This window comes from Schistocerca americana, chromosome X (assembly GCF_021461395.2).
Source record: "Schistocerca americana isolate TAMUIC-IGC-003095 chromosome X, iqSchAmer2.1, whole genome shotgun sequence".
Lineage (NCBI taxonomy): Eukaryota > Metazoa > Arthropoda > Insecta > Orthoptera > Acrididae > Schistocerca > Schistocerca americana.
Genome location: NC_060130.1, coordinates 640,819,552 through 640,842,693, shown reverse-complemented (window position 1 = coordinate 640,842,693; position 23,142 = coordinate 640,819,552). Strand labels below are relative to the sequence as shown.

The window sequence follows — 23,142 nt, the reverse complement described above, 5'->3', positions numbered from 1 at the left end:
ACAAAATGTTTGCTGACACTGCCTGTTGAAACTAGGTTTCTTTTATTGTGGTTTATGCCACTAGAGGCACAGGGCCTAGGCCCTTTGTGGCATGTGTATGCAATGTGTGTTACACATAATCCAGCCATCTGCTCCATGTGAAAGGTGATAGAATGACCAAAACTGAACTTCTTAATTAACTTCTCAAATATTTTTCTTTGCTTTGAGACACTCTTTCTTAAGGTGGTGGTGTTGAAAATCACCATTTTTCCTGTGGTAGGTGATATACAGCACACCTAGTTAGCAGAAACTGCTAGCTTAGTGGAATCTTATCACCCCAGGACCATCAGCTACCAAAGCGTAGCTTCTCCAGCAAGCATAAGCAAACATTGTGTATCTAACAAAAAACATTCACCATTACGTGATCTATCACCCCTAGATGTTTGATGCAAAGACTGAAATATCTCATATACAGAATGTAGATGACACCGCTTGTACCCACTTTGTGCAGTTGCACTGAAATATTAATTGCTTGCGTATCCAAGTGAGACAGTCTTATGTTTGCTACAGGCCATCTTCGTGGTATGGCAATTTTAGTGACCAGCAATGTATTATATGTACTTCATGTTAGTGACTTGTGGAATCACTGTGAAATTTTCCATAAATGGTAACAAACAAATAATATAATGATAAAGTATTCTTATTGGAACAGACAAGTTGTAAATACTTTTGCGTTGGTTAAGACCTTTTAATAAAATTCTTTAAGTCATCTTAGAAAAGTGAAACAGCGATTTGAATACACAATACAGCAAGATTTCGAAATAAAATTCTTTGTGCTCGGAATAGTACTCATAATTTTTTCATTATCTTTCAGGTAGTTTTTAATTAACTTTTTTGGGATATGTTTGGCCATTCTCTGAGGCATTCAGTGTAAATGTTCTTGCCACAGTACTCAATGGTGTAAAAACTTGAAATTTGACATAGATTTGTATAAGTTCTTTCAGCTATCGAAATGATCATTTCCAGTTTTGTTCCAACTACTGCTGTTTACAAAGTCCTTGCTGTTGATCAACTAAGCCATTCTCCAAGATATTTTATGAAGTGGCCTTTTGTACATGTCCTCTTGGGAGACAAGGCAGCAATTTTTTTTATGTTGGTTAGGAACTTGGTTCATGTAATTTTTATAAAACTAATTGTAATAACTGCATTGTTGAGAGGGGATGGTTGAAGTGTTGCTTTTTCCATATCAACTACCAAGAATGAGACACAAACAGGAAATACCAATATAGTGAGTATTGGTGTGTTCATTGTTGTCAGTGTGTTCCCATCCATTTCCAAATAAACCTGCCCAACAGACAGTTGAAGAGAATATGCAGTAAGCTATCCTCATGACTAATTTCTGTCTTGACCTTGGAGCTCTCTAGCAATTCATGTCTTTATTTGATTATTGTTTTACAGTTGCGACTTTCAGTAGATTACAAGTCTTATCAAATTACAGTTCTGTGTGTGTGTTTGGGGGGGGGGGAGGGGGTGGCCTGGCAATCATGCTGATTGTAGACCTTGTGGAAGTATCCCAAATGAAGTTTCCACTCTGCAGTGGAGTGCACTTGCAGAGCACTTGCCTGCGAAAGGCAAAGGTCCTGAGCTTGAGTCTTGCTCTGACACACAGTTTTTATCTCCTTGAAGTAGTTGAAAATTGCTACATACTGAAGGATTCAGATTGTTGCAAGTAAACGTAGTTGTGCAAAATTAGTACTTTTTGTGGACAGTAATCTTTATAATTAATGCTGTTAGAGAGGGCAGCCAAAAAATTGTTAGTCACTTTTTCACACAATTGTTTAGTTATTTTCTGAAATTGGGCTGTCCTTAAAGAATGTGCAACCAAAAAAGTTGGGTTAGAATATCAAGTTTTTCATTAGTTATCAAAAATCTTGCACTTATCACATTCACTGCCAATAATGGTCCTGGAAGAACCAGTTTTTATCTGTGTACTCACTACGTCGTATCATTTGTTGATTAATGGCTTTGTACTACACGTTCATGACAACAACTGTGACAGCATACAGTTGCCCAGCTACGATGTTACAATTTTATAGGTTTCAGATTGTGACAGGAAAAAAAAAAAGTTGTTGGTTGTTCTTATCTTAAAGTTGTCAAGTTGCCACCACTGTTCTTTTTCATTGGAAATAATGGTGGTGATGGTGCAGTGAATGCAAGAAACTGCACAGTGTAGTGCTAGAAGTTTGGGCCTGTATGCAATAAAAAATAAAAATGGCTGTAACAGTATACAAGAATTAAAATGTCAGTGTATCAAAAACATTGAAGTGGTTACATCACAGAGAACTAGTTGATGGTAGATTATAATTATAAAATTTCGGTATTTTTGGATGAATATTGAGACTGGGTTATTTTGTTGTTGAAATATCTTGGAAAACAGCTGTGCCCTTTATTCTCTAATGACATTCCAGGTATTTGGTATTTATATTAGGGCAGAAGATTGGTTTGGAAACTGAACACATAATTACAGCCTTCTCCCTCTCCCCTCCCTCCTTTCCCTTCACAGTGCACAATCTTGTTGACTGTTGATTTATGAAACATTATTGCGTGCATTTTGTTGTTTACATCTCGAGCTTGTGTATTACATTTTAGGCGTTAAGATACGTAACATTATTTTGTTTTGTTTTTAAACAGTGACAGTGAGGACAGTTTCAAAAACCTGGCCACTGAAGAGAAAAGGTGCAAAGTTAGTGATCCAGGAACGGATACAGCTGTGGCGGTTGTTTCAAAAGATGATGATAAGAAGCCAGGAGCTACTGATCCTACAAAAGCTGTTGAAAGAGAGGGGCACTGCTACTGGTATATCAAAATATTAAATTTTTTGAGAAATAAGTAAATTCTGATGGAATGGGTGTATTCATCAAATACCATGAAATGTTGGCAGATTTAATTAACAACTATTTCTCTATTGGGAAGGTGAGTGGGAACGGGTGGGGAGAAGAGAAATGGCGAGGGTAGGAAGGGGATGAACAGTCTGCTCAAGAAGCGTATTAGTTGTCCTTTCTCTTTCTCTTTCTCTTTCTCTGGTCTGCTTGTATAGGGGGAAGACTGCTAAAGATGTTGTTAAGGTTTTCTGCCAGCTGTAACATCTCATTTTGTTTGGTGAGGACACCTGTTGTACCATTATGTGTTTTGTTAGTTTTATATTAATGTACAATTAGTGATTTAGTTAAACACTACATTGTTTGATCTGGTTTATGCCTAATTACTTCCATTACTAACAACGAGAACACAACCATAACACGATTTCCCAGCAACTTCGCTCTGTGGAAGAGGGGTCAAAATAAGCGAACATGTATGTAGACTTACCATAAATACTCAATCGTTTCTGAAACAATGACGGCCAAAGTTTTTTGAGTATTTTCCACATACTTTAAATGCTGTTTACTTTGGGATATCTGCAGACAAAATGGTGGCTCAGTGATTAGTGTCGTGGCACTTTAATTTTGCGCCCTGTGTTCAATACCCAATTATTACTTTTGTTTTTGTTTTCATTAGTATACCCATGTCTGAAGCAAGATTACTACACTAATGTTTTTCAGTGTGTATTTATATAACATAGTCCTTATTTGTCTACTAATTTTTAAGTCAGACAAATCAACAAAAAAGAGAAAAGTATTTAAAGTGGTTTTCGGTGAAATTCCTGTAGTGTATCTTGATTCATAATCAATTACAAACACCAGTTTTCGGAAAAGTGACACGGTATGTGTGATTTGCTGCGAAATTATTGCCATAATGCAAGATCTTCACCAGTGTTAACGATGTTTCTTTCCCAAGTGAGATTCACATGTCAATATGGCAAACCGGTCTTCGTGTGATGCTTGTGGTGTTTGGAATATCTGTGTTTCGTATATTCCTATGATTGGTATCATCCAAGGGAATGCACCAAATCTTCCTGAAGAATAAACATATGATTGAGACATAAGAATTGATATGAAAATGAAATATCGGAATATGAATTTAAAAATAGTGTAACCCCTCACACACAAATAATGTGTAATAAATGTGTGACACTTTTTGTGAAATCTAGTTATGGGTTTAAAATTAATATATAACTTCCTTGTGTCCCCTAATCTGATGAGAAATATTTGTGTAGTAACCTTCTATAGATATGGGTAGATACATGAAAACAATAAAACTAAACTAAATAAAAACAATAATCGGGTTTCGAACAAAAGGCACAAAATTAAGAAACTATGACACTAGCCATTGAGCCACTATTTCGTCTGAGGATATTATGCAGTTAGAAGCATATAAAGTACTTCAAAATACCTTTAAAACTTTGACAATCTTTTTTTTTCGGAGATGGTAGTGTGTCTGTGGATAACCTGAGATATGTTCACTTGTCCTGACTCCTCTTTCACTGGGCATAGTTCCTGGGAAATTGGGTGAGGGCACTTGCCGTGCTCTTGTGAAAGGCAAGTGTTACCTGCTGTAAGATAAATACCTGTGGTGTAATTATTAAGGTTGTTTCATTAGCAGAAGTAAGACAATAAATACTACTTTGTGTCCTGTTAATTCTCAGCACCTGTTTGGATTCTGATATAGAATCCCATCATCAGAAAGAGTGAAAGGTCCTATGTCGTGTGTGTGTGTGTGTGTGTGTGTGTGTGTGTGTGTGTGTGTGTGTGTGTTTTCAATTTCAATCACAGATACAAAACAAGTAACACTAGAATTTTAGGTGTAGTTTGTGCTGAACTACAGCAAATGATTATCAAAAATAAACTTGGAAAACCCCACGTCACTTTCTTATATATTATTTGTAACTTGTTTCAGTTAAACAACCTTAAGACATTTTGGTGTGAAGGTGGGTTGCTGTAGACTGGTCACCAAGAATAAATAAAAAAAAAAAAAAAAAAAAAACTTGAATTGGTTAAAGATTAGTTTTTGAAAGGAACATTGGTAGTCCAGAGTACATTGTCCAAAATATTCTAATGTTACAGAATTATTAATCGGTTGTTCTGTATATACTGATTTTCATTGACAAAGTACAAAATTATTCGCAGAAATTGATCATGTGTCTTAAAGATGAAATAGAATAACTGCAAATAGAAACTCTAATACTTAATAAGAATCAGAAAGAAGTGCATTACTAATTAAATGCAGTGATTACATCAAGGACCTCATCCTGTAATCTCATTGTAATGGACTATACTCATGAGTCACGGACTTTGCTAGGAATAGGGTGTCTTTTGTGCCTTGATATAGATGGCAATACCAGAGGTGCAAGAGGGGCATCTGATCCTAATTTTTGGTTCCTGAAGACAGGGGACAGCATTTTCAGAGGCAACAGTTGACTAATTTACTGATTTGGCCTTGTAACATTAGCCAACGTGGCATTACTATTTTGGTACTGCAACCAGCTGATAGCTGGAAGAATCTGCAGCTCTCCTGTGTGTTTTATGTAAAGAAGCATTTATTATTTGCTTACTACAGTACACAGCAAAATTGTGTGCACAGTCTGTCAGAAATCCTAAGAAGAGTTTAGGCGTATTACTCACTTGTAGTTTTGGTGGGTTGTCTGTAAGACAATCTGGGCAGAGTCAGATTCACAGCAATCTCCTATTAGTGCAAAGAGTAATTGATAAGCAGTGGTCAGGTCACAGTGATGTCAGTAATGGTGTTCAGAACTTCAGGCAGATGGAGCACGGTGAGAATGGAAGACTAAGTGTCATTAGCTGACTTACGCTGGCCTTACATGCAGCGCTGGGTGGGTGGAGCCACCCACATCATCTGGTACCACCAGTGTGGCTTGGAGATCACGTGAAGATTGGCAGCAATTTCTTGGCTATGCCCCGATAGTGTGGAGACTGAAGCCAAGCTGGAGGCACCCTCCATGTTGGCAGCAACGTCAAAAATGGGCTTCACATCAGCTGACTGCATACCTGCATCGGTGGTGTGCTCTCTGTTCAGATGTAAAATAGTCTCTCATTTATATCTCTGGGCAAGACTAATCAGGATGATAATTTTACCAGAGAAACAAAAGTTATTTGAGCGTGGTGCAAGATATGAGCTGCATGAAATATCCTCAGGCATCAAGAATAGTGTAATATTCTTCTTCCAAAGAAGGCAGGTATGAATATGATCAAACTATCAGTTTAATAATTCATGGCAACAAAATGCTGACGTGCATTATTTACAGGCAAGTGAAAAAACATGTCGGTGACCTGGAAAGACCAGTTCTGTTTCCGGAGAATTGTAGGAACACCCTACACGCTGCACCATACGAAGAGAGTTGGTTAAAGAGAAGCAAACTTGTGATTATAAAATTCGAAATTCTGTGGGTAGCAGGGATGAAATTCAGATAGTGAAATATGTACAACTAGCGCATAAACAAGACAGCAATTGTAAGAATTGAAAAGTGAATTGTAAAGACTGAGATGAGAAGGGAATGAGATAGGATTGTAGCCTATCCCCATTGTTCAATCCATACATTATGTAACAGTAATGGAACTGAAAAGAAATTCTGAAGACAAATTAAAATTCAGGGAGAAGAAATTTAAACTTGGAGGTTTGCATGCATGTTCAAAGGGACATTGGATCACAATGTAAGCACTGCAATATCATATTCATCCACTTTCAAATAAAATGCCGTCCCCTCTATGGGAATTACATAATGTATGTAAAAGTACAGGTTATGACACAGGAACAATGACATATGGAAGTTGCATCTGGCTGTGAGTTGTGTATGGATAGCCAAAGCGATAAGGTGACTGAACACTCCCGTAAAGCTGGGAATATGGGTTTCAGTCCTGGTCCGGCACATATTTTCATTGTCATTCCGTTATACAGCTGATGGCTGCTTGTATTCACAAATGCGAACACATTTCATGTACAGTCTTACACAAAAAAACTGACTGCCGGCCGGCCGCCACAGAGACTAAGTCCGAGTCGTTCACTTAAGGTGGCCAATAAAACTGACCGCCCCTGACAACTTTAAGTCCGGCATCTGCACAATCTGGCAACACTGTAAGATGCGGAAGTGTTAGGAGGAAGTGTTGTCTACTTCCGAGATAATATGGTTGGGGTGAGCCCGTGGTCTTGCGGTAATCATTGTGCATTCTAAACTTAGTCGCGTGTTCGCGTCCAACTGAGATTTTTTTTTAACCTCATTTCGGTCTAAACTTATGAGTCTGATTGAACATTGAAGACAATTCGCTTAACATTCTACCCACCCGCAATAACAAGTATTGCGGAAACAATTCCGCAGGACAGCTCGTGGCTGCGTCGCGATCGTATCAGCTTACGCTCGGGCGTTTCCTCGCGCTGCAGCGGCTAACGGCCAGACGCCACCTGCCGCCTGAAATCCGGCGCCACCCATGTGAAAACGGTGCCACGCTGTCAGTGTACGTATCAATGCCATTTTTGAATTTGAAGTTCTAGTTAGTATCTTGCAGTTAAGCATTGGATTTTGTATACCTGAAAATCATGAACTACGGTTAAGCATTGTAAAATTGAGTCGCAAGTGGAAAAAGGTGTAACATCTGCAACACAATATTTACTTTGGTATAACAGAGGGGTGAATGTAGAGGAGGCAGCTAGAAAGATTTGAACTGTGTTTGGAGCGAGTGCTTTTGAGAAAAATACGCCAGAAAAAGATATTCTTGTTTAAACAAAGATCGTTCTGGCATGAATGATTTTCCACATTAAGGAAGTCTCGACTACTGGTATATGTGACAGATTACCATTTTACCATCATGCGACATTTACATTCAATAGGCAAAGTTCAGAAGTCTGGTGTAGGAGTACTGCATGCTCTAATTCGAAACAACATAAATCAACGGAGTGACTATTATTGAACGTCATCAGGTCGCTCATTGAGCATTCCATTGCAGTACTGTTACTGGTGACGTGTTATGATGCCTTTATCGTTAACTTCCTAAGAAGAAATGAAAGGCTGAGCCCCACCAAAAGACGTAGACTAGAGCAAAGAGTAGTGTGGACATAATATTTTACATTTGATAGCTCCAAAAGTGTGTTTTGGACTACAAATTCTGCCCCAAGGGGTGTGTGCAACACAGCTGGAATTTGTTGTCAACAATTGAGACACCTTTCGGTCGCAGTGTAAGAAAGTCGAGCAACAAAACTACATCACCTTTGCTACTGCATGATAACAATCTGTTGATTTGAGAAACAAAACTATCCTGGAGATTGATAGGAAAGTCGACTCTCAGAAACTTGTATTGTTAGGAAAGTCCTCTCTCAAGCACTTGTCCCTCTCATCGTGTATTCGTAAAATATTACCTTTCCCACTCTTGATCGACCAACCATCAAGGCAATTCATTTCTAGACGAAAATACTCTTAAAACTACCATGGTTTAACGACCTCATTAAAACAAGTAGGTTTCTATGGGCGTAGAATTTGTAAACAACTGCAGCATTGTCAGATTGTTTTAGATATCGTGAAAGAAAATTCAGCTGCTGATTAATTTCTCTTTGATGATTACTGTTGCGTTTAGAAAACTAATGGAAAGTGCAAATAAAATATTCATTTTACTAATACAAATTAAATTCAGCTTACTATAGGAACATCACGACAGCAGTCTATCTTAATGAAGAATTAAGTTCAAAAATGGTTCAAAGGGCTCTGAGCACTATGGGACTTAACTTCTGAGGTCATCAGTCCCCTAGAACTTAGAACTAGTTAAACCTAACTAACCTAAAGACATCGCACACATCCATGCCCGAGGTAGGATTCGAACCTGCAACCGTAGTGGTCGTGCGGTTCCAGACTGTAGCGATGCATTAAGTGTCTGTAAGACGATTGATCCTATTTTAACATGAATTAGTAGGATATTACAAACTTTTGACTTCAGAAAGATCTGTATTTACTTCATTTCCTGTACCATTCGCAAGTCTTATGAAAATGTGGCATTTCATAGATAACATTATGTATTAACAACAACAAAAAATGTCGGCAGAAAGTAAAAGTGGCATTATGAAATTGGCAGTACCGTAAGGTTTTCGCTCTGACACTAAGGTTTACTGTAAATAGCAAGACGAATTTTGCTTGAGCGTTATCTTACGATTCCCTTATTGAGTTTGTATCTGCCTGCTTGTAGCTCTACTACAAAAGAATTAAAAATCTGGCTTTCAGCGAGTCTAGAAAGGCGAACGACAGCAACTTGCACCTGGTAGCCAAGCATGTTACCTGAGAAATGGTATTTTCCTAAAGTGGGAAGACATTCTTTTGTGGTTGAATTGTTGGCAAATATCAGTCAGATGTGTGCCGTTGGTCTAAGCGTTTCGGTGTGTTGAATTTGTACCAATGATTTTTCTACAGGTTTTTTCTGTCCCAAATACAGAGTTGAAGTCTCCCATTAGTATTTTCACATCATCTTGGTCAATTTTGCTCATAGTATTTTCGAGTGTGTTCCAGAATTTTTCGACATTTTTGGTGTTTTTCTTATTTTCGATGTTGGTGGGGCATGTGCATTGATGGGTGTATATTTTTTACTGGGGCTCTGAATGAGCATAGTCCTAAGTAGATTGTTGATGGCTGTGATTTCTTTGACAGAGTTGATGATAGATCTGTGTTGAGAAAAGCAACGCCGAAGATTGGTACGCCTTTCGCTACCTTTTGCTGTATTTTGCTCTTGAAATGCAAGGTTTCGTCAGTTAGTTGTGGTTCTTGAAGAGCAATGATGAGAATTTTTTGTCGATCAATTTATTATGAGAGATTATTTAGTTTTCGTATTTGGATCAATGTATCGATGCTTAGTTATAAAAAATAAGTTCTTATGTGTGTGAAATCTTATGCGACTTAACTGCGAAGGTCATCAGTCCCTAAGCTTACATACTACTTAACCTAAATTATCCTAAGGACAAACACACACACACACACACACACACACACACACACACACACACACACACACACACACATATATATACATATATGCCCGAGGGAGGACTCGAACCTCCGCCGGGACCAGCCGAACAGTCCATGACTGTTGCACCTCAGACCGCTCGGCTAATCCTGCGCGGCGTGTAGTTTTCAAATGTATGTTTTTTGCTTGTAGGGAAATTTACAGGACGGGTAACATTTCCAGTCGGGTTGTAAAGCTTCAGTTATCGGTATAGGTTCTGTTGATAGTGCTAATTTCTTCCTAGTCCAGCTCCAAATTCTGATTCTATTTTCACATAAGATGATGTGCGCTACAGTTTCTACAAGCCGACATTTGTCGCAGTATGGAGATGGTCTCAATTTGATTTTTCCATAATCGTTCCGCTGAGGGTATGGTTTCGTTTACAACGTCGCACCATACGGCACTGACTCTAGTTGGTAGAATTTTACTGTTGATATTTTTCCAGATGTTCCTCCATTTTTTGTAGGTTAATCTACCGGAATTGGTTTGTGAAGACGATTTCTGGTAATATAATCATAGACTGTTCTAGTGTTGGTTTGTGCTGGTGGAAGTCTTATACAGCTCCAATCGCCATAGTACTTTCGGACGTAATCTAGGCTGGCATACTACATTAACAGGAGCGTTCCTATCCCCAAGATCTAACGAGAGAAACAAGTTTCATGATGCCTTTCTTAGTGGCATGTATTAGTTTAAAAGCATGTCTTTAATTCCAAGTCCTCCGTTTTACCTCTGCAAATATATTTTGTTTCCACACATACCAAGAGGCTACAGCTAATATTTTATGTGCAGTGACCTGCAGTATCGGTTAAGACTGCTGCGACATGATATATTTTACTAAGTATGTATGTATTTATAAAGTGAACTTTCTGCAGTTGGTCTAACAATCGCATGTCGTGGTCCTTCAACAAGGTTCCGATGACATTAAATTTCCGCTCCCAATTGTTCGTGGCCATGCACTTGGGATTCGCCCTTAACCTCAACCCGAGTTACATCTAACCAGTGCGCATCTATTGCACTATTTTAAGAACCGAGATGCAGGTTCATTTGGCTACAAGAATGCGTATGTTCCTCCAGCATGACGGGTCTCCTGCACACTCTAATCATCAGCTCACGTATTATCCAAACCTAACATTTCCCGGAAGGTGGATCTATAGATATGGGCACTTTTCTTGGCCTTCAAGGTCCTCGGACCTTATCTCTTCGGATTTTTGCCTACGGGGATGGTTAAAGGCAAAGTCTACAAATAAAAAGTAAACCCAAGAGCCGATTTGATCGTTCGGGTTATGAATAGTGCAGCCCTCATAAAAGAATGCAAAGACGACCTCAGTAGAGCTACACGTGGTGTTATCAAGAGAAGTCAAATGTGCATTGAAGCTGGTTGGTGAATTTTTGAAAATCAACTTCGAATGTCCTCATTTGTCTTTGCTTTGACTTTGTTAGTGTTATGTACTAACAGCTGTATCTCTGTACTCAATAAAAAGTGGACGCATTTATATGGAATTTTTTTCGTCTGTACTACCACCTGCTAAAATATCTACTATTCCTCCTGAAACATCCTGTATATGGATATATGTGTGGTGTCTGTTTTTTCAGACATGTCCGAAAGAAAATGCTTCATGGCATTCTGCAACGACCTTCGATCTAGTTGCAGGGGCTGATAGAGATTTCAGAGCTGCTTGGCTGTCTGAATAAAAGTAGAATCTATGGGGTTTGTAGGATCTACTCTAATTTTCCTCCGTGCACATGCTGACAGAAAAAAAACGTGTAATACTGTGGCCATCTAGGCAGTACGCCAGACCTGGTACTTTCATCTGTTTTCGACCTGTCAGTAAACCACTATATTATGTCTCCTGCACGGTGTTGTGGTTCGTTTTTCCACTGCTCCCAGCTTCCAACTGTTACTTGGCAAAGTTTATTGAAACAGCTAGAAGTTATTGTGTAGTTAGTCGGCATTTCCCCAGCCATCACCTTACTGATTTGGGATTCCGTATATTCTAACTATATCCGGTTATTTCCGATTTTTAGCCTTTATGTCCCTGTCGCTGCCTCCATTTTAAGCCACAGGTGTAAGGTGGGCATGTCTAGCATAATATCCATTCCAAGAGTGGATGTCTTGTTAATTCCATCTGTTTGTGAAAGCAGGCCAGTCTCTGCACTTTGCCAGACTCCCTAGCAGCCACCTTCTGTTAGACTTTGTTGATATTATAGGCCAATAAATTATCATTGGTCTTTTTGCAGGGATGTAGATCCAGTACGTACTGGGTTTAGATCCCAGTTTACCTTACAGCAGCTTCTAGTGCTTATAAGATTATCTTTCGCAGTGGAAAACATTCTTTATGTGAGGTGTTCATAATAGTTTTCCATCCAGGGCTACCTCTAGATACACTACAACCCTCTCTAAAGTTTCATCGAGAAACGTAATTTTTCAGTATGTTTGCTGGACATGCTTCCCCATAAATAATACTACACCAATTTTCATGGGGCTCGTCTTTACATACTTTTTCACAATGTTCAGTGCACATAGGTTTAACAGGACTAGCAAATTTTTTAAGTCTTACTGTGAATAGATCGTCTACTTATTCTTCTCAAGAGTCGTCTCCCACATTCAGCTCATCTATGAGTTCATTCACCACTAGGTTCTTCATCTCTAACCATTTACTCGAAGGTCGTATTACTCGACATCCAGGAAGATAGAGAGAGCATCCAGAAAGGGTAGTGCTTTTTCCACCTTCCCAACAAGTTGGTGAAGTGCTACTTCACATCATTTGCTTCGCAAGTATTATGAAAATGTTGCAGTTCATACATAAAATTATGTATTCACAACAACAAAAAATATGTCGGCAGAAAACAAAAACGTGGCATTATGAATTTGACAGTACCTCAAGGCTTTCGCTTTGACACTAAGGGTTACTAAAAGAAGCAAGACGAAATTTGCTAGAGCGTTGTCTTACGATTCCCTCATTGAATTTGTATCTGCCTGCTTGTAGCTCTGCTACAAAACAATTAAAAATCTGGCTTTTGGCGAGGCTCGAAAGGCGAACAGAGGCAGCATGCACCTGACAGGCAAGCACGTTACCTAGGAGCTAGCGAACAGGCGTGGTGTCTTCCACTTACTTACTGACTCAGTAAGCGCTATGGCAGATAAACCACAACATAAGAGGCGACTGTAGTTGTATTTCCCATGTGGAACGACTTTCGTGGACTCTGAAGGATTAACTGATATCCTTATGTCACATCTCGAGCGAAAATCACTCAGTATTAAATTGAAATGACATGATAATATCAAGTGAATTTAGCAGGATAGTTCTGTGCCAACAAGGAAGTAACTCGTCGGTCACAGAGTTGCCAAACATATTCTGTGCTCTTGCCAAGTTTCAGTTATACCGCCAGGAAGGATACCAGCTGATGTGTTCTGTGAGTGACCTCGGAAGTGACTATAGCTGCGTTTCAAAGTTGCGGGTGGCGAGGGCCGCAAGATCCTCATTATATGTCAAAGAGTCTTATTCGCAATTCTGTAACTAGGTTTAGGGGCTAGAGTGCAATTACTTGTAATCCATCGAGGCACTGAATGCGAACTAAATGTCATAAATTAATAACTGCGGCAATGATTTGCGTTTTACTGACTTAATCGCACCAAAACCTTGAAGGCGTATTCACCAGACGCGATTCACAGTTTTGGAGCTTCTCCAGTGGTTGAGTTAGCAATGTATATTTGCTGTACAACATTGTTATTGAGATAACTGTCATTGGCACATCCACCGGAAGACAGGCATGGCCTGGCTTAATGTTGTCAGCTTTCCTGACGGATATTCTGCCTTTGTTCGAAACATGAAGATTTTGAGTGAATTCGAATATTCCATATGGAGAAAATTTGATATTTCTATTCTTCCAGCTCTAACATTCAAATAACAGTTACAATAAGCGGCAGAAAAGCGCCTGTGAATAAACAGTTAATAATGCAATGATAATTAGTGGAATCTGACAAATTCCATCTGTCATCTGATAATTGTGAAAAACTACTTTTTTCATCTTCACGGCACCACAGTATGAACTCAAGGGTTTCATAGGATACCTATACTTAATTTCGTTGTGATCGTTTTCAATGACAGTACGGGAGGAGCAAAACCATCTGACTTGAAACGTACTTTTCCAGCGGGATTTGAATATTTGGCTACAGCTGCAGTAGCACGTCCAGTGAGGTGTCAAGAATGTGAGCAATCACTCAATGCTATAGTATAGGCTAGGGCAGAGAGAAGCAGGTTCCCGACAAAGTAAACGATGAGAGACACTGTCGCTATCACTTATTAAACAGGAATTGTTCAGAAAATTACAACTATATCTTGTGAAATGAGTAGGTTGATGCAGCTCCAGTCCAGCACTATCACTGAGTTGCCAAACATTTTCCGAATAGCACTTAAGATGAAAATGTGTGTGTGTGTGTGTGTGTGTGTGTGTGTGTGTGTGTGTGTGTGTGTGTGTGTGTGTTCTTTCGGACATTCCCGAAAGAACCGACTCTACGAATCTAAATAGACAGCCTTGTTAATCAATTAAAGATTGAAGGACAGATGTCCAGGCTGTCATGTGCATTAAATTAGAACAACGGCACAGATGGAAAATTTGTGCCTGACCAGGTTCGAACCCAGATTCGTAGTGTCTTTTCTTTCCGACATTCCCGAAAGAACAGACACCACACATATATCCATATACAGGAGGTTATATGGCATTTTTTCTGCAATTTGTCTATACCTCCACCTCCGACAATAATTACTATTCCTCCTCAAACATCCTGTACAATTATTTGGGTGTTAGAAGGGTCATCGAAAGTTTTCAGTGCTAGACGCACAACGTCGTCCGAACCCTAGCGGGAATACAGTGTGGCTGCGAGTGATTGGAATAATGGCCGCGGAGGGGGGAGGGGGGGGGGCTGGGCTGGGCTGGGCTGGGGGTATCGCATGTGTAGACAGGTGCTGAAGAGAGGTTGGCTGCTGTATCCCGACAGTGCCCACCATCGGAGGTTCGAGTCCTCCCTCCAGCATGGGCTTGTGTGTTGTCCATAGCGTAAGTTAGTTTAAGTTAGGTTAAGTAGTGTGTAAGCTTAGGGACCGATGACCTCAGCAGCTTGATCTCATAAGTTCTTACAACGAATTTACAAAATTTTAAATCCAAAATACTGCATCTCGGTTCTTACAATAGTGCAATAGTTGTGCACTGGTTAGCTGTAACTGAAGAGAGACTCCAACTCGGATTGTCGTTAATGGCATAACAACTTAAATTGTGAATATATTTCTGATTGAATGTTTGTTATGTATTTTTGTCACACTTTTCACTGTTATAAGTTATGTTCTACAAGGAACGCACGCCATTGGAGGTGGCAATCTGTAATTTCTTTTACCTTAATTACTACTTCAATTTTGTTCCACAATTTAAAGGTATATATGGGTGCAAACATGGAATACATGGGAATAATGCAGCTGCTCAGTGACAGGTATGGGGGAGGCATTGAGGCCAGGCCTCGCATCTTCGACCCCTGCCCTCATTGCCTCCGCCTACCTGGTGCTGAAAGTCTTCTCAAACTTTAAAAAAAAAAATAATAGTGCAGTGATCAGCATGTCTGTCTAGTAAGCAGGAGGTCCAGGTTCGAAGCCCAGTCAGTCAAAAATTTTCATCTGCCGTCTTAGCTGTATTCCAACGCGCTGTGACAGTGTGGACATCGGTCCTTCGATATTTAAGATGCAATTGTTTTTTGAGGCAATAGAGGTGATTTGCGAACGTTTTTCTTACCACCAATGTAACGGGCCTTCAACGGCATCCAACCCTTAGTCATTGCTTTGTGCCGGCGCTAACCCATGTCATATACAGGGTGTTACAAAAAGGTACGGCCAAACTTTCTGGAAACATTCCTCACACACAAATAAAGAAAAGATGTTACGTGGACATGTGTCCGGAAACGCTTAATTTCCATGTTAGAGCTCATTTTAGTTTCGCCCACCTACGCTCAATGGAGCACGTTATCATGATTTCATACGGGATACTCTACCTGTGCTGCTAGAACATGTGCCTTTACAAGTACGACACAACATGTGGTTCATGCACGATGGAGCTCCTGCACATTTCAGTCAAAGTGTTCGTACGCTTCTCAACAACAGATTCGGTGACCGATGGATTGGTAGAGGCGGACCAATTCCATGGCCTCCACGCTCTCCTGACCTCAACCCTCTTGACTTTCATTTATGGGGGCATTTCATAGCTCTTGTCTACGCAACCCCGTTACCAAATGTAGAGACTCTTCGTGCTCGTATTGTGGACGGCTGTGATACAATACCCCATTCTCCAGGGCTGCATCAGCGCATTAGGGATTCCATGCGACGAAGGGTGGATGCATGTATCCTCACTAACGGGGGACATTTTGAACATTTCCTGTAACAAAGTGTTTGAGGTCACGCTGGTACGTTCTGTTGCTGTGTGTTTCCATTCCATGATTAATGTGATTTGAAGAGAAGTAATAAAATGAGCTCTAACATGGAAAGTAAGCGTTTCCGGACACATGTTCACATAACATATTTTCTTTCTTTGTGTGTGAGGAATGTTTCCTGAAAGTTTGGCCATACATTTTTGTAACACACTGTAAATGCGAATCAGATTGTAGTTCATATTTAGTCAAATACCGAATGGTCAGTATTCAAGTATGCCGGCCGGGGTGGGTGGCCAAGCGGTTCTAGGCGCCACCATCTGGAACTGCGCGACCGCTATGGTCGCAGGTTCGAATCCTGTCTCGGGCATGGATGTGTCTGATGTCATTAGGTTAGCTAGGTTTAAGTAGTTTTAAGTTATAGTGGACTGATGACCTCAGAAGTTGTTAAGTCCCATAGTGCTCAGAGCCATTTGAACCATTTATGAAGTATACAAGTATTTACGAACGGTAGAAGCAGGATTGCAGCAAACTGATCCCTTAACCAAGTGAAACATAGAGTACCTGTGTAATGAGTCATTCCAGCTGCATAGCTGAGGGTAATATTTGTTAAGCAATTCATTGCAGAATTAATGTAATAGCCGCACGATGAACTCTGTAGTCATACTGTATTATTAGCAGCCCGCGAATGGAGTACTATTTTCGTTAAATCGTATTACTCAAGCTGAGGCCAAATAAGGAGAAGCGACGACGCCACAACACTATCTTTACATAAGTAGGTAGTCAGCGCTAAATTATGTGGGCCACCATTAACGTTACTGTAAGCAGTTTGACAGCATAACACCACCACAACTACTGACAACCTGAGCCATATCAGCACGCAGTTGTAACTCGCAGTGATTACAAGTTGCTGATGTTTGTCAAGAATAACGGAGAGTGCCTCTGAAGTTCCATTTGCATTACATCTAGGACGGAGGGAATCCTAAATAACAGTAATAGGTCACCCAGCGAAGAGAAGAGTCCACATATTGTCTCAAGTTCTTGCAGTTTGATATTAATGCAGTTGCCGATAGTTTCACACTGACGGGTTCTTTTGGCTATCGGAATATGTTGTTGTTGCTGTGGTCTTCAGTCCTGAAACTGGTTTGATGCAGCTGTCCATGCTACTCTATCCTGTGCAAGCTTCCTCATCTCCCAGTACCTACTGCAACCTAAATCCTTCTGAATCTGCTTAGTGTATTCATCTCTTGGTCTCCCCCCTACGATTTTTACCCTCCACGCTGCCCTCCAATACTAAATTGGTGATCCCTTGATGCCTCAGAACATGTCCTACCAACCGATCCCTTCTTCTGGTCAAGTTGTGCCACAAACTTCTTTTCTCTCCCATCCTATTCAATACTTCCTCATTAGTTATGTGATCTACCCATCTAATCTTCAGCATTCTTCTGTAGCGCCACATTTCGAAAGCTTCTATTCTCTTCTTGTCCAAACTATTTACCGTCCATGTTTCACTTCCATACATGGCTACACTCCATACAAATACTTTCAGAAATGACTTCCTGACACTTAAATCTATACTCGATGTTAACAAATTTCTCTTCTTCAGAAACGCTTTCCTTGCCATTGCCAGTCTACATTTTATATCATCTCTACTTCGACCATCATCAGTTATTTTGCTCCCCAAATAGCAAAACTCCTTTACTACTTTAATTGTCTCATTTCCTAACCTAATTCCCTCAGCATCACCTGACTTAATTCGACTACATTCCATTATCCTCGTTTTGCTTTTGTTGATGTTCATCTTATATCCTCCCTTCAAGACACCATCCATTCCGTTCATCTGCTCTTCCAAGTCCTTTGCTGTCTCTGACAGAATTACAATGTCATCGGCGAACCTCAACGTTTTTATTTCTTCTCCATGGATTTTAATACCTACTCCGAATTTTTCTTTTGTTTCCTTTACTGCTTGCTCAATATACAGATTGAATAACATCGGGGAGAGGCTACAACCCTGTCTTACTCCCTTCCCAACCACTGCTTCCCTTTCATGTCCCTCGACTCTTATAACTGCCATCTGGTTTCTGTACAAATTGTAAATAGCCTTTCGCTCCCTGTATTTTACCCCTGCCACCTTTAGAATTTGAAAGAGAGTATTCCAGTCAACACTGTCAAAAGCTTTCTCTAAGTCTACAAATGCTAGAAACGTAGGTTTGCCTTTCCTTAATCTTTCTTCCAAGATAAGTCGTAAGGTCAGTATTGCCTCACGTGTTCCAGTATTTCTACGGAATCCAAACTGATCTTCCCCCAAGGTCGGCTTCTACTAGTTTTTCCATTCGTCTGTAAAGAATTCGTGTTAGTATTTTGCAGCTGTGGCTTATTAAACTGATTGTTCGGTAATTTTCACATCTGTCAACACCTGCTTTCTTTGGGATTGGAATTATTATATTCTTCTTGAAGTCTGAAGGTATTTCGTCTCTCTTATACATTTTGCTCACCAGATGGTAGAGTTTTGTCAGGACTGGCTCTCCCAAGGCCGTCAGTAGTTCCAATGGAATGTTGTCTACTCCCGGGGCCTTATTTCGACTCAGGTCTTTCAGTGCTCTGGCAAACTCTTCACGCAGTATCGTATCTCCCATTTCATCTTCATCTACATCCTCTTCCATTTCCATAATATTGTCCTCAAGTGCATCGCCCTTGTATAGACCCTCTATATACTCCTTCCACCTTTCTGCTTTCCCTTCTTTGCTTAGAACTGGGTTTCCATCTGAGCTCTTGGCGTTCATACAAGTGGTTCTCTTATTTCCAAAGGTCTCTTTAATTTTCCTGTAGGCAGTATCTATCTTACCCCTAGTGAGGTAAGCCTCTACATCCTTACATTTGTCCTCTAGCCATCCCTGCTTAGCCATTTTGCACTTCCTGTCGATCTCATTTTTGAGACGTTTGTATTCCTTTTTGCCTGCTTCATTTACTGCATTTTTATATTTTCTCCTTTCGTCAATTAAATTCAATATTTCTTCTGTTCCCCAAGGATTTCTACTAGCCCTCGTCTTTTTACCTACTCGATCCTCTGCTGCCTTCACTACTTCATCCCTCAAAGCTACCCATTCTTCTTCTACTGTATTTCTTTCCCCCATTCCTGTCAATTGTTCCCTTATGCTCTCCCTGAAACTCTGTACAACCTCTGGTTCTTTCAGTTTATCCAGGTCCCATCTCCTTAAATTCCCACCTTTTTGCAGTTTCTTCAGTTTTAATCTACAGGTCACAACCAATAGATTGTGGTCAGAGTCCACATCTGCACCTGGAAATGTCTTACAATTTAAAACCTGGTTCCTAAATCTCTGTCTTACCATTATATAATCTATCTGATACCTTTTAGAATCTCCAGGGTTCTTCCATGTATACAACCTTCTATCATGATTCTTAAACCAAGTGTTAGCTATGATTAAGTTGTGCTCTGTGCAAAATTCTACCAGGCGGCTTCCTGTTTCATTTCTTAGCCCCAATCCATATTCACCTACTACGTTTCCTTCTCTCCCTTTTCCTACACTCGAATTCCAGTCACCCATGACTATTAAATTTTCGTCTCCCTTCACTATCTGAATAATTTCTTTTATTTCATCATACATTTCTTCAATTTCTTCGTCTTCTGCAGAGCTAGTTGGCATATAAACTTGTACTACTGTAGTAGGTGTGGGCTTCGTATCTATCTTGGCCACAATAATGCGTTCACTATGCTGTTTGTAGTAGCTTACCCGTATTCCTATTTTCCTAGTCATTATTAAACCTACTCCTGCATTACCCCTATTTGACTTTGTGTTTATAACCCTGTAGTCACCTGACCAGAAGTCTTGTTCCTCCTGCCACCGAACTTCACTAATTCCCACTATATCTAACTTTAACCTATCCATTTCCCTTTTTAAATTTTCTAACCTACCTGCCCGATTAAGGAATCGGACATTCCACGCTCCGATCCGTAGAACGCCAGTTTTCTTTCTCCTGATAACGACATCCTCTTGAGTAGTCCGCGCCCGGAGATCCGAATGGGGGACTATTTTACCTCCGGAATATTTTACCCAAGAGGATGCCATCATCATTTAATCAGTAAAGCTGCATGCCCTCGGGAAAAATTACGGCCGTAGTTTCCCCTTGCTTTCAGCCGTTCGCAGTACCAGCACAGCAAGGCCGTTTTGGTTATTGTTACAAGGCCAGATCAGTCCATCATCCAGACTGTTGCCCTTGCAACTACTGAAAAGGCTGCTGCCCCTCTTCAGGAACCACACGTTTGTCTGACCTCTCAACAGATACCCCTCCGTTGTGGTTGTACCTACGGTACGGCTATCTGTATCGCTGAGGCACGCAAGCATCCCCACCAACGGCAAGGTCCATGGTTCATGGGGGGGATGCTATCGGAATACTCATGTGTGAATTACAAAAGTGTAATTACTAGAACGCTCAACTACCTTAATAACACCTCATTCTGGATTGAATACGACTCAGAAAGCGACGTTAATTTGACGTTTCCATCCATCTCCTGACGTCTTACTGAATGAAGTCTGAAGTGCACGCACAGTTGTGTTGCCTGCCGCATGGATTCTGTGAAGTGTTGTGGCAGCTGGCAGTCATTGCTGAATACAGACATTTGCAAATATCCCCACTGCTTTAGGGGAAATCGTCTTTGTTGCATTTTTTCCATACCGTAATTAGCACAATAACATAATGCTTGTTCTGCTGAAGAACTTGATGCCCACAAGTCCTTAAATAAGAATCTCCTAGCGGGAGTAATGCATGTAAGGAGACAGACTGTTGGACAAAAGAATGGACAGCTCCCTGCTTTTTGCATTTCCGATAGCGCCTACGATAAGAATCTGGTGTCATATTATGCTTCACAACCTTAAACTGTTTATTTTTTTACTTAATACTAAAATAAAAGTTAAGATATGAGAAGAGGAAATGACTGATATGCTTCTCAGGAACTTTAGTCTTTCGTGTTTATTTTCTCACTTCATACTAAAACAAGGGCGTTAATATGAGAAGAGGAAATGAAATATACGCTTCCAAGACATAATATTTCCTTGTGTGCTACTACTGCATACATGAAAGCCCTGCAGTTAATTTTTGTATGTTGGATAAATTTTGATAACACCTCACATTCCTTTGTGTGAAGGTCCCTATTTCCTTGGGATTCAAATAGTGGCCATTTCATCACTGGTTAATATTCTGATGACTAATGACATGATACCTGTTGCAATTGCTCCATGGCACCTGTGAGTAGAGTCTCACGTTGGTTACTATAAGAACACGCAGGCAGTGATATCCGCTCACTGCAGTCAGTGCCAAGGTGATTTCTTTCTGTTTATGGCGAAGCGTCTGCTGCAGTGTCCACGCTCAGCCAACATAAACAAGTCGCGGCGGCATTGGGCACTGCTAATCGCTGCACTTGTCGCGAGCCTCGAAACACGAGTGCACTGTCTCTGCTAATGATACTATGGAGTTAATACATCTTACTTAACGTAATATGCAGGTTGTGGGTTGGGTAAAAATTGAGTTTGTCACTTCCCATCGCATTAAAATACTTTAAAGTCATATTTGTTGCAATATTTATTGTTGGTTGTCCCTCTAATGTTAATAGTATTGATTTAGATTGTGCGTGAACACGAAAGCGCGCGCGCACACACACACACACACACACACACACACACACACACACACACACACACAGTCATTGATTCCAGTGAGGGTGACAACTACTGTGTGTTGAACAACACATGCACCAGTTAATTCCCCAGAGGAAATCAAATACTTGGGGTGAACCAAATACTAACACAATCCTGAACGGCTACTCAATCCGTTAAACTCAAATTCCAGACACGTCTGGGTGAAAACCACCACTACTCTGGTCACCGTCTGTTAGCTCAATGAGCTCGGTTGAAAATATTTGCTTCCAAAGGCTTCAACACCCTCTGGTCCTGTCCGGTCCTGGAATCACCCAGGCCAAACCAATGAAACACAAGCAAACATGAACTGTGCGAGCAAAGTCAACTTTACCCCAGGTGGTACACAACCCGGCTGTCGACCGGCGGCAGTTGGAATTTCGGATTCTGGGCAGTCCAGGTTAGCACGGCAGAGAATATTAAAGATCTCCTGTAAATTTCCCTACAAGCAAAAAACATACATTTGAAAACTACACGCCGCGCAGGATTAGCCGAGCGGTCTGAGGTGCAACAGTCATGGACTGTTCGGCTGGTCCCGGCGGAGGTTCGAGTCCTCCCTCGGGCATATATGTATATATGTGTGTGTGTGTGTGTGTGTGTGTGTGTGTGTGTGTGTGTGTGTGTGTGTGTGTTTGTCCTTAGGATAATTTAGGTTAAGTAGTATGTAAGCTTAGGGACTGATGACCTTCGCAGTTAAGTCGCATAAGATTTCACACACATAAGAACTTATTTTTTATAACTAAGCATCGATACATTGATCCAAATACGAAAACTAAATAATCTCTCATAATAAATTGATCGACAAAAAATTCTCATCATTGCTCTTCAAGAACCACAACTAACTGACGAAACCTTGCATTTCAAGAGCAAAATACAGCAAAAGGTAGCGAAAGGCGTACCAATCTTCGGCGTTGCTTTTCTCAACACAGATCTATCATCAACTCTGTCAAAGAAATCACAGCCATCAACAATCTACTTAGGACTATGCTCATTCAGAGCCCCAGTAAAAAATATACACCCATCAATGCACATGCCCCACCAACATCGAAAATAAGAAAAACACCAAAAATGTCGAAAAATTCTGGAACACACTCGAAAATACTATGAGCAAAATTGA

General features: G+C 40.4%; 1 protein-coding gene across 2 annotated transcripts in view; it reads left to right on the top strand.

Moving 5' to 3' along the window:
* The window catches only part of LOC124556541 (set1/Ash2 histone methyltransferase complex subunit ASH2-like), a 206,896-nt gene that overhangs the window by 33,813 nt on the left and 149,941 nt on the right, over positions 1-23,142 (top strand). For both annotated transcript variants that reach the window (XM_047130496.1, XM_047130495.1), the window contains exon 2: positions 2,671-2,835. In XM_047130496.1, coding sequence (XP_046986452.1) covers positions 2,671-2,835 — 165 coding nt within the window. The remainder of the gene's footprint in view (positions 1-2,670; positions 2,836-23,142) is intronic.